Source organism: Rattus norvegicus, chromosome 8 (assembly GCF_021556685.1).
Source record: "Rattus norvegicus strain SHRSP/BbbUtx chromosome 8, alternate assembly SHRSP_T2T, whole genome shotgun sequence".
NCBI lineage: Eukaryota > Metazoa > Chordata > Mammalia > Rodentia > Muridae > Rattus > Rattus norvegicus.
Window position 1 is genome coordinate 31,729,119 of NC_141541.1, and position 17,284 is coordinate 31,746,402.

The following is a 17,284-nucleotide window of genomic DNA, read 5'->3' on the forward strand; positions in this document are numbered from 1 at the left end:
GCAAAAAAAATTGCTTCTATATCCCTCTGTGCTCTGTAAACTGATAGTAATCTCATACCGGTGCATGTTTAAAATTGTTTAAACAATTTTAATACTTTTTTTTTTTTTGGAGAGTCTAGTTAAAGCTTGTTACCTTTGTTAATTTTTTTGGCTATTTTCAAAATACTACCTGGACTTCACTGAATTTTCTCCATTTTTATCTAAACCATTTCTATCTTTGGTTTGAAAACATCTGAGGGGTTTGCTAAGCCTTTCAAGGATCTTTGATTCAAAAACCATGTTCATATTATTATCAAGGTATCATCTACTTCCCTTACCTTGATCTTCTCACAGGTAAATTGACATTTCCCAGAGGTCCCGTACTGTGTAGCCATTATTCCAGATGACTGGTGAGCAGCTGTCCACCAAGCCAAGCATCAGAGTACAAAAATGTGCACCAGCACTGCCTGCTGTTGTCTTCTAGAAAACAGAGCTGTTTTTAAAACACGTTATTGATAGTATACTCTTATTTATCTGATTTTTAAAGTGTTGTTGTTGTGTGTCTGTGTAATGGAGGGAGTAGATAGGCCTGCCGTGGTGCACGTGTGGAGGTGAGCAGACAACTTTGGAGCCCTACCTACCCCTTTCTTTACATGGGTTTTAGGAACTCAAAGCAAGATTTCAGCCTACGTACACACAAAGTCATCTGCCCAGCTACACTTATTTAATGAGTTACTAAATGTTCTTACAATTCTCACTTTAAGTTTAATTTACGTTAAGACATACTCTATAGAGACCATCTCTTTTGGGTGTTTAGTAATCCCAGAGGCTTCTCAAGGAGAAAATTGATCAGATCTTTAAAAGGCCTCTGGGTCATGATAAGTTTTACCTATTTTCACGACTTTTCCATCCTCTCCTTTCTTCGGGCTTAGAGACACTAGGGAGTCTCTTGGCCAGCCCTGTGTCCTCAGTGCTGGGACATGTTGGGTTGTGCCTGGTCTCTCAGGACAGTGACTCTTCGGTGTTGGTCCACAGAGAGACGCTTCATGACAATGCTGAGAAAAAGAACCAAAGATGAGAAGATCAACGTTAGGAAGTCTGCACTCCAGGTGGGAGCATGAAAACTCGGAAATGCCACCCTCACTTAGCCTGCTTCTCGTACTTGGCCTTGGTGCTGCCATTTAAAAGCTATAGAACTAAAAGAACTCGCTGGTTTTTAAGCTTTCAAATTTACTTGGCTTTTCAAGACACACAGCTTTTGTGGGGTGTAGCGGTACGTGCCCATAATGCTCGCCCTCAGGAGGCCAGCCTAATCCACAGAGTGAGTTCTGACTCACCCAGGGCAACCGTAGACAAAACAAACCACCTTTTATACGTGTTCGTCTGAAGTAGGAGACCACGGATGAATTTCAGTAGGTTCGTGAAGTTGGTTGTAGTGTTCAGTTTTCCCTCGAGTCTGTCAAAAGGTGATACTGTGGGGGAGTAGCACCGTGACCTGGAAGTGTGTCTTGTCTGTGGCCACTCCTGTGTTTACGCCCTGTGCACACTACTCCGCTTTGTACCTTGCAGGTGTTAATGAGTATTTTGAAACACTGTGACATCTTGAGCATGGAGGAGGACCTGTTGATCCTGCAGGACCACTGTCGAGACCCTGCCATATCTGTGCGGAAGCAAGCCCTACAGTCTCTTACAGAACTTGTCATGGTGAGGAGCATCACACTGTGTGTGTATAGAATGCTCAGTGTTTTACAGCAAAAGCAGTTCTGAGTTGGCTTTAATGGTGAACCTTGTTAGTTGTAACATTCATAAGGCTGAGGCAGGGGGATTACTGTGATGTTGAGGCCACCTTGGTCTATGGTATACCCCATCCCCCAAAAAAAAAAAATTGTGGATTTTTTCTGCTAAGCATGTACCTTGTATGCACAAAGTGCTTGAGTTCAGTCCCCAACACCAAAATGGGACAGGAGTAACTGTACACAAGAATTACGTGTTGCTAAATGTTAAGTAAACCATTTAGAAATTCACCTGTGCCCACCATAGGACTAAACACCATCAGCGGGGTATAAAAAGAGGTGGCCGATGACTACCATTTTAAATTCAATTAGGAACCAATGCTGAACAATGCCGTGCCACTTCTTGATTTTTATCTTAAATCTCAGCTAGAAAAAACTTTTTCGAATTGATTTTAATTTTTATTTAATGTCTGTATCTGTGAGTATGTGAATGCATGCTCAGGTACACACAGGGATCAGAGATGTCGAGCCAGCCGATAGGAGTACTGGAAGCCGACCATTTAGAAGAACAGCAAGTGCTCTAACCTCTGAGCCGTCTCCGTTAGTTAGTTTTTGTTGCTGTGACAACACACCATAACCAAATGCAACTTAAGGGAGAGAGTGTTCATTTCTGTTCACAGTCCCAGAGGGTAAGAGTCCACTGTCAGCATGTGTTATGATGATCTGGAAGCCAAGAGTCACATATTAACACGCAGAGAACAGATTGGAAGCAGGACAAGACTTCAGCAAGGCTGTACCTGCACCCTGTAGCCTTTCCATACAGTGCCAACAACTAGGCTCAGAGTGTTCAAATGCCTAAGGGGCATTGCTCACCCTAACCATCACACTATCTTCTGAGCCCCCAAAACAAACTTTAAAGTCAACTCGATTTGACAAGGCCTACATTAATTTTTGTCACTTAAGATATGTAACTATTACCAGAAGAGTTTATTTAAAGGATGACTGTTTTTATCAGAGAAGGCATTAAAGAATGCATAACTTTGAGACTTACTTTTATTATTTAAGTGTGTGTGCAGTACATGCATGTGAGCATGCGCACGTTCATGGAGTGTCCGTGGAGACCAGAGACCTCAGAGCCTCTGGATCTGGAGGTAACAGAGTTGGGAGGTGCCTGACATGGGTACTGAGAGCCCAACTTAGTGGTCTAAGATCGTACCCGCACCTGCAGTTACCTGCTGAGCCATCTCCAGCCCTAGCAACGCATATTTTTGCTTTTTGAAGTAAATATCATTTGTTATTGGGTTTGAATAACCAAAGTAATACTGATCACTAATAATAAAATAATGGCTTTAATTTATAAGTTTAATATATATTGATTCATCCTAAGCTGGAGGTTACCGTTTGGTTTTCAATGTCTTTGAATGTTGTTTTGGTTTTCGTTTTGTTTTTATGCTTTATTTGCAATTAAGCTCAATTATTTGTTTGCTTAGGCGAAGTGCCAGATATTGTGCCCGGGGCTCCCTACCCCCCGTAGGTGTGATTATATTTAGCACGTCTTTTTTAATGCTGACTGAAACTTTATTGGCTTGAGTCTAGATCTGCATTAATGTCAGGTCTCCTGGTATGTTTTTAACCTTAGGCCAAGCCTACTTGTGTCCCAGTGCAGAAGGCCTGGCTGATGGGTGTCATCCCTGTGGTGATGGACTATGAGAGCACAGTGCAAGAGAAGGCCTTGGAGTGCCTGGACCAGCTCCTGCTGCAGAACATTAAGCACCATAGGAAGTTTCACAGCGAGGACAGGAGTCAGGTGCTCGCCTGGGCCCTACTTGCTCTCCTCACCGTAGAAAGCCAAGATCTGAGGTACTCTAGTAACTCTGTCCCTCAAATGTCTTATAGAAGGCCAGCTGCCGCCTTTGTTGTGTTGTGTTTTGTGTCTATGAAGGTTTCATCAATACCTGTGGAGGCCACAAGGTGGCATCAGATCCCCTGGAATTGGAGTCATGTATGTTTTCTGAGCCGTCATATGGGTAGGGTAACCAGATGTGGGCCCTCTGTGAGAGCAGCCAGTGATGCTACCCACTGAGTCACCTCTCTGCTCCCCATATGATGTTTTAATAATAATTTTTTCTATTGTTATCTAAAGATCAGTTGACCAGATTGTTAGTATATTTGAAGACCCTGTGTGCTCACCGTTGTCTTGATACTCTTCACGTCTTAGCACTGTCCTGATGGGTCTCCTTCCAGCTCCTTTGCAGTTTTAGGCTGGCACTGTGGACCTGAACATGGTGTGCGTGGCATTGGGGCATCTATGCCCCCACTACCTGCTATTACGAAGGTTACATCTTCATTTGATCTTTGTTTGATTTGGATTTGGTTTTTTGGTTTTTGGGTTTTTTTGTTGTTGTTGTTGTTGTTTTTCAAGGCAGGTTTCTCTGTGTAGCCCTAGGTGTCCTGGATTTTCCCCTGTAGACCAGGCTGTCTTCAAACTCAAGAGCTCCATCTGCCTCTCTGCGCCTCTGCCTCTCTATGCCTCTGCCCCTGCCCCTGCCTCTGCCTCTGCCCCTGCCCCTGCCCCTGCCCCTGCCCCTGGCCCCTGCCCCTCCCCCTGCCCCTGGCCCCTGCCCCTCCCCCTGGCCCTGCCCCTGCCCCTCCCCCTGCCCCTGCCCCTGCCCCTGCCCCTGCCCCTGCCCCTGGCCCTGCCCCTGCCCCTGGCCCTGCCCCTGGCCCTGCCCCTGCCCCTGGCCCTGCCCCTGCCCCTGCCTCCCAAGTGCTGGGACTAAAGGCATGCACCACCACTTCCAACCTGCATTTTCGTTCATGTTATTGGACTAGCAGGTTAAGTGGCTCTCTGCTTGTGTCTGTTGGAGCAAGTTGTGTTCTGTGTAGTGGACGTTGTGCCGAGGAGCTAGGGTCTGTGGCATCTCACCTGCAGATCCGCGGAGCGCTTTGCATGTGGACTCCAGTGGCTGCTTTTTCTTCTCCTTCCACCTTCTGGTCATAAAGAGACAGACTTTGACGTGGTTATAGAAGGATTGTACAACAGCAGGTCATCACTTGTTGTACGCTCTGCCCTGTGGCTTTCAAAAATAACTTGTTTCTGAACCTGAGTTTCCTCATTTTCACGAGCAGCTTATGGGTTACTTGATATTTTCAACCCTTTGGCATTAACACTTTACCACTAAAAATGTGGTTATCTAGTCAGCATTTTCTCAGTCCCATCTACACTCCGGCTGATGTTCCTTTAAGGGAGGGATATTCCACAGCAGTATCTGCTTTCTCACTGTTACTGTCTTAGCTTCTTTCTCTGTTGCTGTAATAAAATTCCCTGACAAGAGTCTTAAGGAGGAAATGGTTTACCTTGGCTTACTGATGCACATTATATGAGGGGGCCACAGTAAAAAGCAGAGAGCAACGAATGCCAGCTCAGAGCTCTGTCTCCACTGAATGCCTTTCAGGATCTCACCCACGAAATGTTCCTGTCTTCCCCATATCAAGTAAGGCGGTCTGGATAATCTCTCACAGATGCTCTCAGATGCTGACCATAAACTAATCCCTCATAGGGAAGCCTGGAGTCTTGCCTCATAGGTGATGCTAGACTGTCAAGTTGATGTGTAACTGTCACCTAGTCTTAGGTCCCCAGGAATGCCCACTTTTCTTACATTTAGTTATTTAACTTCCTAAACATTGGACTCATTGGTATTCCATGCTTTCTTATTATAATGCATGTCTCCATACATTACCTTCTAAGTATCCTGTGATGTGCCTTCTCTAATGCTTGGTAGGACATGAGGGCCCCTAAATGCCTACTCTTCAAGGACAAATGCTTATGTGTACAGAATATTTACAGCTTCATTTCAGTCCGGTTTCTTAATGTTTTCAAACACACAGCCATCTGATTTCAGAATGAATAAAAATAACTGCCAGAGAGGAGGGTGCTGTTGCTCTGGCACAGCCTGCAGCCTGCCCCACCAGCCACCCACCCTAGACTCACTGAATCGGTTGTCACAGCCTTCTCTCAAAAGTGTGTGTTGAGGGGTTGGGGATTTAGCTCAGTGGTAGAGCGCTTGCCTAGCAAGCTCAAGGCCCTGGGTTCGGTCCCCAGCTCCAAAAAAAAAAAAAAAAAAAAAAAAAAAAAAGTGTGTGTTGCCACAGAAGGATAGAATATAACACTGTATTGTCAACCTGACACAAGCTTGACACATTCAAAAGGAGGAACCTCAGTTGAGAGAATGCCTCCATAAGTTCCAGCTATAGGGCGTTTTTCTTAATTAGTCATTGGGGGAGGGCCCACCCCATGGTTGGTAGTGCCATGACTGGGCTGGGGGTTCTGGGTGCTGTAAGAAAGCAGGCTGAGCAAGCCATGAGGAGCAAGCAGCACCCCTCCATGGCCTCTGCACCGGCTCCTGCCTCCATGTTCCTGCCCTGTTTGAGTTTCTGTCCTGGCTTCCTGCAATGATGGACTGCAGTGTGGAAGTTGTGGAAGTGTAAATCAAGTAAACCCTCATCCCCAACTCACGTCTAGTCATGCCCTTTCACTGCAGCATCAGAAACCCTAGTAAGACAACTGCTCTCATAAAAAGAGACACAGTCCTTAGCATTTTTTTTTTCAGAAATGTTAACTGAAACCAGTGAGTATAGTCCTCATGTTGTTAGGTTTAGTATGACAGCACATCACCGTCTGCATGTCTTCAGGAGTAGAAATTTACTTCTCGGGGTTCTGGGGGCTGGCAATCGCAGGCTAAGGTTCTATGCTTTCTCTGGCCTCTTCTTAGCCGGCAGACAGCCTTGTCTTGCTGTAGCCTAGAGTCTTTTCTCTGTACCGTATGTTCCTAGAATCTGTAGAGTCTAAGCCCCTCTTGTAAGGACATCTGTCACATTTTCTCAAGCAGTGGCCTCCTTTTGACTCTGTTGGTGACTTTTGTAGGCACTATCTCCAAATGCAGTCACATTCAGAGATGACAATGTTGTGTCCTTTAACATAGAAAATTTAAGAGGGCGCAGGTCAGCCCATCACACGTTTACTAAAGGGAAAATGTTGCATCTTCTTGTCCACTGGGCCCGAGCAGTTGCATCATAATGGCATGGCGAATATGTGCTAGAATGCTCAGCGGCAGGGCTGTGGCTGGACGCTTCCCTCATAAGGTTTATTCGGTACAAACTGGCAAATACAAGAAGGTCACGAGGTGGGGCCCTGTAAGATGGTGTTAAGCAGCCGGGGCTGTGTTCTTCTGAATTACTTAGTGTTTGTAGAAAGAGAGCTTCCAGGAGTGGGCTGTCGTTCCATCTCTGAGTTTGTGCCATGAGCTCCTTGAGTGCCTGCTTCCTGCAGAGGATGCAGCATGGAGCAGAGAATGGCCTCGGCAGATACTGAGCCTGAACCTCAGATTGCCCAGCTTCTAGGATTGGGAATAGTGGATTCTGTTCTTTATCAGTTACACAGATGTGTACGAGCAACTCAGAAGCCAGACGAAGATGATACCACAAAAACCACAGGAAGGACAGGCTGGAGAACTGGAGCCCACAACAAAGGATGGTCATCTGCCTTCTTTAATACTTCTCCCTCAGAAAATAGGGGATGTGAGGAGCAGGTCACAAGTCAAAGTGGAGATGAGCAACAACCAGATAGTCAGTCTGATGTTCTACTTCTCTAACAGTCAGAGGAGTTAGAAATAAAACAGGCTTCAAATTGTTAAAATGTGAAACTATAGTCTGTATGGTCTGCACACCCACGCTGACACATACATACATACATACATACATACATACATACATACCCCCCCCAACAAAGCTCGATTAGCAACAGTGGGGCTAATGGAGTAAAGAGCCCTATAAGCAATGATATTCAAGATTTATGTTGATATTGTTTATCAGCAGAGAGCAAGTGCTTTAAAGGATAGCTGGCCTTTAAAATGACCTTTTATTTAAGATGGTTTTTAATTCTGTATGCATCTGCATATCTTCTGGGGGTACTTGCACTTGAGTGAAGGTGCCTATCGAGGCCAGAAGACCTCAGATCCCCCTCAAGCTGAAGAAGCAGTTACCTGTGAGCCAATCAGCCTGAGCGCTGGGAACCAAACTCTGATCCTCTGTGAGAGCCATATGGTTTATTCGCCGTTGGGCCATCTCTGCAGCTCCCTGAAATGACTTGACAGCAAATAAGGAGCAAAAGGACGACCCTGGGTGCGTGAGATGGTGTCCACTGCACTACCCAGATTAAACGGCAGCATTATAATACAACATGCAAAGAAGCTTCTGCTGAGAGGGGAGTAGCAAGGGGCAAGTTGCTGATGAACTTAAATAGGGAGAGAAGACTGGGATTTACGTTTTATGAAATAGAGAAAATGGATTTGTGCTTGGAGACTAAGACCCGTGTAAGTGATTTAAGTCCCAGGTAATGGGGGCAGAATAAGATGGGGCAGCGGAAGAGGAGGAAGGAGGCCTCAGCGCTGCTTAACAAGTGTTGGGAGTGTAGAGAGGAAGAGAAGCTCAGTTAGCACTTGAAGGGCACATTTTCAGTGCCCTGCTCCAATGCTGGAAAGTTGTCAGACTTGACACCGTTCTCTACTTAGGTCGCTCTTGGTCTATTGGGAACGTCACAAAGTCAAGTGAGTCCTGGTAGGTAGCCTACTACAAGAGCACAAAGGGAGGGTACAATTGCCTTTGGTTACTATTCCTTCTGTGCCGACTTCCCTCCTTCCATCCTTTCATCCTGCCTCTTCGCAAGGACCGAGCCCTGGGCCTTACACATGCCGTCTCTCTAGCCCCGCAGCTGTGCTGCTGTGTTCTTTCAAATATATGACGTGCCATTCGCTTGTGAGTCTTATCGTCTCATCCCATGCTATGGCAAAAAATAAGAGATGATTTAGAAAGAGCAGTGAAGGGCCCCAGTAGTGCGTACGCCAGTTGTAGTGTGCTTGCCCTGCAAGCATGGAGACCTGCAGTTGGATCCCCAGGACCTGTTCCCTTGTGTAAGGATGGGCATGGTGGTGCGTGAGCTGATGGCAGCACTGCACAGACAGTCGAGCTGCTGCCCAGTTTGTGTCGGTGAACCGTGACTTCCAGGTTTAGTAAGAGACCCGGGCTCACTAAATAAGGTGGACAGTGGTTGGGAAGATGCTCAACATCAACCTCGAGAGTTTGCATGTACACACATGACACACGGGAGCAGTACATGAAGACTTGTACATTGGAAGCATTTTCAGTTTTAATTGTGTGTTACTAAGGTATGCCCAGCCATAGCTCATTTGCTATGCCTTATTTAAATGCTATAATGTCCCTTCTCTCTGGCCTCTCATTAAATATTTATTATCTTCTATTTTGTTCCTGTCAACATGGACGTACCCATTATAATAAGCTATATGTGTGGAAATTTTGAAAGGGGTTGTTGTAAAGGGTGTTATGTGTGGGGGTGGGGAATAGAGACAACTTATTCTGAAGGGGCCATTAAGAAGGCCTCTGGTTTGGTATCCGGTATCAAAGAGCCAGACTTGCTGCATGGATGTTCTGTGTACCAGAGAAGTCCTGGAGATGCAGAAGGTGGTACCCTTTCAGTGAGGGCTGGTCGGAACACTTCTGTATATCTCTGATTACAGTTCTCCTTTCCCTTCTCTCTTTCCAGCCGCTATTTAAATAAGGCTTTTCATATCTGGTCCAAGAAAGATAAATTCTCATCCACTTTTATAAACAGTGTGATATCCCACACTGACACAGAACGTTCTGCGCCAGCCTGGATGCTGCTCTCCAAGATCACTTGCTCGTCACCCAAGCTGGACTATACCAAAATAATGGAGTCGTGGGAGAAACTCAGCAGGTTTGCATGCTTACAGAGTATCCGCTGGCAGACTCTGGCCTACTTCATAGCTGTCGCTTTAGATTCTGGCTTAAGAATGAGCTTGAAAAACAGGAATCCCATTTAAGCAGGACCTTTGTCAACGGTCATTAAGCGTCTTGATGTTCTCAGACCTCATGGTTAAGCCATGTTAAAACTACTGACTTCTAATACTAGCCAGCCAGAGGAGATGGGTTCTGTCGTAGTTTGTTTGTATTTGGGGTTTGGGGTTTTCGTTGTTGTTTGCTTGTGCTGTGTGTTGTCTGCTGCTGTTTAGGCAGTGTGCTGGTTGATTTAGTGTTCTCCTCCTCCCCTTCTCTAGAGAACAATCTCCCAACTCAAACACCTTAGGCTACATGCTGTGTGTCATTGGGCATATTGCAAAGCATCTTCCAAAGAGCACACAGGACAAGATAACTGGTGAGTCTAACAGACTATCTTGAAGAGGCCTTGCCCTTTTCTGCAGCTGTTTTTATAGCTCTGCATGGTTTTCTAAGCAGTTCCATTTCAAGTTTTTTACTTTTCTTAGGTGTGATCAAGGCCAAGCTGAATGGATTTCAGTGGTCTCTAGAGCTGATCAGTTTGTCCGTTGACACATTACAAGGGCTTTGCAGAGCATCTGCAAAGACACTGCGGGAAGAGCAGGTATGGCCACACACCCTTCGTGTGTTTCCAACTTCTTCTCAAGTGTGTACTCCATTTGACATCTGAGAGGTGTTCTCTTTGACTAGAGGGCCTGGATGTAGTGTCTGGCAGCTCCTCCTAAAGCTCAGTGCCTGCGTGTCTAGCAACTGACGTTGCTTAGAGCTGACTGCTGACAGCACGGCTCCCTTACACACCACCCTCACTTTGGCTCCCGGTACAAGTGTCTTTGAGTAATGTGGACCTCCTGATTGGTGTTTATCTTTCTGGTAACAAATCAGCAAGGTTGTCTTTTAGTAAATGATAGCCTAGACATTCCAAGAGCAAAATTGTAGTAATTTTCATACAAGCCCAAATGCATGCGTTGTGTGAGACAGTTACTTTGACCCCTACAGAAAATATCTCCTGTCAGTATTTTATGGTAAGTTTTCTGTAGTAATGTGACTGTGACAGCACACATGTGAAGGTCAGAGGACAGCTTATAGGAGTCAGTTCTGTCCTTCCACCAGGTGAATATGGGGTTCAACTAGGATTCTCAGGCTAGGCAGCAAGAACCTTTACCTCCTGAGCCATTGCGACAGCCATATCCCTTTGTAAGTTATTTTTATTCTATATGCACTGGTATTTTGCCTACATGTCTGTATGGGCATGTTGGATCCCCCAGAACAGAAGCAGTTGACAGTTACAAGCCACCACATGGTTCCTGGGAATTGAACCTAGGTCCTCTGGAAGAGTAGCCAGTGCCCCAGTGCCCCGAACTGTTGAGCCATCCCTCCAGCCCTCATATCCGTATTTCTTAAAAAAAATTATTTTATCACTGCTTTCTGCTTTTATCATGAGATCCACTCTTTTGTTTTTAATTTTTAATTTTCCTGTTTCTGTGTGTATGTGAGCGAATGTCATGTGTGTGAGGGTGACCATGGAGGCCATTAGATTGATTGGAGTAGAATAAAAAATGCAATACAGCTGATACTGTGTTGCTTGGTGGCAGTTGTGAGGGGCAGTAGCACAGTGCACTATTGATGGGGTTAGAAGGAAGGTCTCCAGTCCCTGTGTGCCTTGCTCACCATCAGCGCTTGCTAGGAAAAGGCATCTCTGCCCCAGGCTCTGCCTGCAAATGCCCACAGTCGTCAGGCCGTTTGGTTATGTTGTTATTGCAGACTGGGAGAAGTCAAAACATCTTCAGGTTTAGAAACGGGGGCCTAAAGTTTGAAAACTTGATCGTGGTAAGAAAACAAGCACTCTTTTTTTTTCCCTGCTAACATCTCCCTTGTCAGGCATTAGTAGAATAAGGCCTGGAGATTTTTCTGGCATCCTAGGGAACTTAAGTCCATATAAACACACTCCTCTTTTTCCTTTGTAACTAAGCATTCTATATTTTACTAAAATGAAAAATGATTCAGTGTAGATGATCAATATACTGCTCAACAGTAGTATATACTTAGGCCTTGGTCATTTTGCGCATCTGTAAGGTTGTTAAGGTCAATAAACTCTTGAGGAGAGCTTGCAGTGTATTAATGGGGAAAGGAAGTATCTAGAGCTCCTTGTTCTATGTGAACTTAAGGTGCCATTTTCTCTGCTGTCTCTTCGGAAGCAGGTTAACAGATGGACTTTATGTAGAAGACAATTAGATGAGGGGATTGTGAAGCAAATGATGTAACTGAGGGCCCGGTGGAGGGTCTAGCACAGAAGAAGGTACCTGAGACAGCCTGCCTGTGTGAATGCATGTATATGAAGGCTTTCACAGCAAACAGTTGAGTTTATTTGGTATACAGAGATGTCTCATATATACAAGTGCTTGGATATTGTACGAGAGCAGATTTGGCCACCTGGAGAAAACTTCCTGAAGTGTAAGTGCAGTTTAAGAAACTCTATTAGTTATTAATGCTACCCAGTCAGCTCCGCCCCCAATAACCAAAGTACAGTCCTATAGATTGTTTAAACAGCCCTTGCACAGTTACTGGGAGTTACCCCTAAATCTATTTTTCTAATCACTAGACTGTCTACTCCCCAGCTGCGTTGCCAAAGAACTTGCTGTTTAAATCTGGCCCAGGTTACTTCTTCTCCCACAGTCTGTGCTGAGCAGTGGGGCATTTCACTCGGGCATGTTCCTGGTCCATCACATCAAATGGAGACCTCCTGTTCTCTCCATCTTCTTTCTCCTTCACTCTCTTTTCTCTTTCTTCTCCTGTCTCCTTCCTCCTCATGGTCCCTACCTGGGACCCTAGACCCCTAGCCCAGTAACTGAAACTCCGCCTTTTCTTCTCTTCCCAGTAACCGGCAGTAGCCACCTACTATTACTATTAACCAATAGTTTTAGGTTGAGGACCACGGTTTACATAGCATCACTTGCTGTTCGTGAGGATCTGCTTGGGGCGAGGGGGCAACCAGATCTTAGGGGCCAGGATTTACCATTTGAATACACAGCAGCACCAGACCAACCTCCAGCGCTTAAGTGTGCCTAAAACGAAGGGCCCTGCCTTGCCTGGCTCCTGTCTTGGTCTTCAGATGCTCACAGGATGCTGGTGCACAGCCTGATCCGAGCTGTTGTGCAGTGAGGGTCCCTGAATTGTTTAGCCTTGACAGCATTCCCAGGTTCTGCAGCTCTTAGTCATTACTTCAGATCATCCAGGTTTTTGTCTTAAGCTTTGAAACTGTCAACCTTCATCTCTTCCCTCAGGATTAAGGCCTTCTGATTTCAGGAGCTCTCTTGGCCAACAAGTGATGGTTAGGTTGGGTAATCTATTAAAAATCATAGGTGTATTATTTTTGAGTAATAAACACATACAGGGCCGTGGTAGGGCATACCTTTATTCCCAGCACTAGGGAAACAGGCAGAACTCATACCTCTGAGTTCAAGGCCAGCCTGGTCTGCAAACCAAGTTCCAGGACAGCCAGAGCACAGAGAAATCCTGTCTTGAAAAAAAAACAAAACAAAGAGTGATAAACATAGTGATTTTGGAAAATGCTAGGCTAAGCCAGATTATAGTTTCCTGTGGAAGTGGTTTCCTACTGTTTGGCAAGTTCTGATGTGGCAGTGCATTGCTCCAGTGCCACACGCACTGGATGACTCCTAAGGTCGTCTTTGAAAGCACCTGGCATACATGTCAGATGATGTCATTGCAGTACCGTTACCTCTGAAGTAGAAGGACACATCTCAGTATTCATTTCTGTGGGGGAAGCACTTGGCCTTCTAGAGAAAACGACGTATGACAATTCTGAGTTTTAAGAATGCTCTTGGGCACAGAAGTGCCGTTATATGTTGTGAATGTCAAGAACCCTCTGGAACTTTCTGTAATCATTAAGAGACACTACCTAATATATTACAGAAGAATAACAACTGCCGTGTGTGTGTCTGTGTGTCTGTCCTTCTCCATCTGACTGTCTCCAGAAGAGGATGGCTGGGTGTCTTCTACATTTTTGGACAGGGTCTCTCCCCTGAACTTGGGGTTTAACCTCAGCTACACTGGATGCTAGCAAGCTTGAATGATCCTCTTGTCTGCCCTTTGTGGAAGAGGCATTCCTGGGAATGTGTGGCTAAGACAGTGTCTAGCTAGGTAGCCACACTGTCTTGAAGGTCTCAATTTGCCTAAATCAAGCCAGAACAGAGAATCTTTTCACTTCCACCTACTAAGTGCTGGGATCGCCATACCTAACTCAAATCAGTTCTTATTGTACAGCTTTAAAAGTAACGTGTTAGTTATAAAGCTTATTCTCTACCTGTGTATGCTACCATTGTCATTTTTCCTCTACTGTTGGAGGAACACTGCCATTAAAGGTGATTTATAAACCTGAGAACTAGATTTTCCTGTCTGCCTTTGCTCTTCTCGAGCAAATATAAAAAGAAACTGCTATGCACGTGCTCCTTCGACATTTGGCTTCGCTAGGCCAGGTTGGCCAGGTTGCTATAAGTGTTGCTGTGGTGTGGTACAGGGCTGGAAAAGGTGGAAGTCCTTGGTGTGCCAGCTGGGGTCTTCCATGCTTTCCAAGAGCCTGGAGGTTCTGAGAGCTAGACTTGGTGAGTCGTCTGACTATATGAGACCCTTCAGAGCTGACCTGTGACTTGCAGGAACTGCTGAAGCGGGTGTGTGGGGATGTCCTCTCCACCTGTGAGCAACACCTCTCTAACATCCTTCTGAAGGAAGACGGGACAGGGAACATGGATGAAGACCTGGTGGTAAGCAGCTACTTTTTCATAATCTTTTTATAGCAGGAATTTTTATGTAATGTAAGTTTTAGATACTGTTGACAGGAAAGGGGTTTTTAATACCTTATTTTTTAGATTTTTTAAAAATTTTTTATGTGTTTGCTTGATTATATTGGGGCAAGGGTACATGCGTGTGAATGTAGATACCTATAGAAACCAGAAGAGGACATCAGGTGCTATGGAGCTGATGTCTCAGGCCTTTGTAAACTGATGTGGATGCTACTCGTCTGTAATTGTCATCTCCAAGGCTTACTACCTTTGTCTGCTAACCTAGGCCTAGTCCTGGAAGCTTCTAGGCTCCGTACAATGTAATCTAGAATGTTTTCAGCCTCTGAGACTTGCTGCTGAAGAAGCTAACCCTTTCTTGTTCTTTCTGAACTCTGACTCAAAAAGAGTTTTACCTTCTAACTTTTCCTTCAGTGTTTGGAATTAAAGATATGTACAAAGGTCCTGTCTGTACTCCAGCCAGAGGAATTAAAGGTGTGTGCTAAGGACTGAGCCACACCACAGCTAGAAACAGGTTTTCCTAGTAAACAACATAATCTCGGGGTTCACAGCGTGATCAACTATCCTACAACAGTTCCCTATAAGAGCAGCAAGTGCTTTTAATCATTGAACCATCCCTCCAGCTCCTGTTTGTCCCCTTTGACTTTTAAAACAGTTGTTACATGTCTTACACTACGTAATAGAGCTGAGCTTTTGTAATGTGCAAAATAAAAGGGGAGTTTTTATTACTAGCAAAAACAGTAATTTGTAATAGTAATTGTAATTTGTGAAACAAAATAATGTTCTTTTGGCATGTTACTCCAACTGGTATTTATTTTCTTTTTGCCTGTTTTTATTCCAAAATCCACTCTCTTTGCAGGTGAAATGCATTTTTACCCTAGGAGATATAGCCCAGTTATGTCCAGCCCTAGTAGAGAAGCGAGTCTTCCTTCTAATCCAGTCTATTCTGGCTTCTTCTGCTCATGCGGATCACTGTAAGCCCTTGAAGTCATAGTTCCCACCGTTCTGTCCTGAGGCTCAGTTAACTGTCCCAATGATACATGGTTTCCTCTTCCTCCCCTGCAGTGCCATCATCTCAAGGGACCACAGACCTCGCCAGTCAGCTGCCTTTCCAGGCCAGGAGCTCTGCCCTGCCGTCTGTGATTAGAGCACATGCCATCATCACTCTGGGTAAGGGTGCCCCGAGGGGAAGTGCGGCTGCAGGCTGTGTGACTTGTGTGCTCTGAGTACTGTGTCATGTGCTGCTGCAGCCAGGCCTGCTCCATGTGCTGCTGCAGTCAGGCCTGCTCCATGTGCTGCTGCAGCCAGGCCTCCATGTGCTGCTGCAGCCAGGCCTGCTCCATGTGCTGCTGCAGCCAGGCCTGCTCCATGTGCTGCTGCAGCCAGGCCTGCTCTAGCTTTTATGACTTTAAGAGTTAACTCTGGTATGAGGGCCCACCTCTGCGGATCTAACTGCCCGCTCACAGTGAGAGCCGTGAGGCTGCCACTCATGTGGTGATTACTTCTCTTGTTGCTGTGATGAAATACCTGAGAGGCAACTTTAAGGAAGAGGAGTTCATTTTAGTGCACATTTCAGAGGATGCTCCAGTCCAGTTTACAGAATGAAAGCAAGGTAGCAGTAGATGGGAAATGAGCCAGGCTGGGATAGGATCCTCAAAATCCCTCCACCACAGACCATGTCTCCTGCCTCTAACCTGACCTCACAAACTGTCATCAGCTAGGAACCAAATATTCAGTCACACGAGACTAAATGGGACATATTTTACATATATAAATAAACTTATAATACACAGGAAGATGTAGTGTTATAAGTATTAATACAGTTATCCCTATTCCTGTATTTTTTTAATCTTCACAGCATAGCTCAGTAAGTCTATCAAGAAGTGTATTTCAGTGGTTAGAGAGATGGCTCAGGAGTTAAGAGCACTAGCTACTTTTCCAGAGGACCCAGGTTCAATTCACAGTACCCACATGGACTCTCACAACTGCTAGTAAGTTCAGTTCTAGGAGATCTGATGCCCTCTTCTGGTCTCTGCAGGCACCAGCCACACAAGTGACATACGCAGACAAAATACACATGCACATAAAATAAAATAAAGAATAATTCAGAGAGCCATGTCTACTGACTGGTGCATGCCTATAATCCCAGGGTCAAAGATGCAGAGACTGACAGCTCTCTGCATCCCTGAGGCTCACTGGCCTACCAGCCTTGCCTACTTGGAGAACTTCAGGCCAGTGAGAAGCCCGTGTCAAAGGGAAGATGGAGAAGGCTTAAGTGCACTTGAGGTTGTCTTGTGGCCTCCACTGATACCTGTGTATACACATGAGTTCGCACACACACACAAAACAAAGACCTGTAGCCTAGACATGACAACAGAGTTTTAGGAATGGAAAGTTTGAAGCTCGGTTTATAAGAAGGAGAATGTTTATTTAATATTTTCCAGAGCTGAAAGATGAGCTGTGAGCACATTTCTTCATCAGCTCAAATAGTTCATCATGAAAACGCTGACCTCGGCTGTAATTTGAATATTCCACTTTGAAGTGGCTGTATATTTGATAACAGGTGTAGTTTTGATTGGCAGCCTTTGTTGTTGCTGTGGTTTAGTTTGGGAGGTTTTTTTATTGTTTCGTTTGGTTGGTTTGGTTTTGGTTTTGTGATATTGGTTATTTTAAAAATACCTAAACATTCTGAGTAAGAGTGAAACCTTCCCCAAGCCACAAAGCAAATACACTAGTGAGTATAATTCAGTCTTCCTCTAGCAGAATAAGGAATAAAATAAGTGAGGCGGCATTCACTCCTGCGTATCTAGCTTGCATTTTTAATGCAGTAAGGGTTTTAAAGTATGTATTTAATCAAAGGTAAAATGTGTTAGGTTTTACTGATCGTTT

General features: G+C 45.1%; 1 protein-coding gene across 1 annotated transcript in view; it reads left to right on the forward strand.

The window, feature by feature from the left end:
• Ncapd3 (non-SMC condensin II complex, subunit D3) overlaps positions 1–17,284 on the forward strand; it is a 69,251-nt gene that overhangs the window by 27,843 nt on the left and 24,124 nt on the right. Inside the window, exons 15-23 of the mRNA NM_001034000.1 lie at positions 1,015–1,088; positions 1,549–1,683; positions 3,352–3,572; positions 9,331–9,522; positions 9,863–9,960; positions 10,070–10,185; positions 14,252–14,359; positions 15,255–15,369; positions 15,461–15,565. Of these exons, the coding sequence (NP_001029172.1) occupies positions 1,015–1,088; positions 1,549–1,683; positions 3,352–3,572; positions 9,331–9,522; positions 9,863–9,960; positions 10,070–10,185; positions 14,252–14,359; positions 15,255–15,369; positions 15,461–15,565 (1,164 nt within the window). The remainder of the gene's footprint in view (positions 1–1,014; positions 1,089–1,548; positions 1,684–3,351; positions 3,573–9,330; positions 9,523–9,862; positions 9,961–10,069; positions 10,186–14,251; positions 14,360–15,254; positions 15,370–15,460; positions 15,566–17,284) is intronic.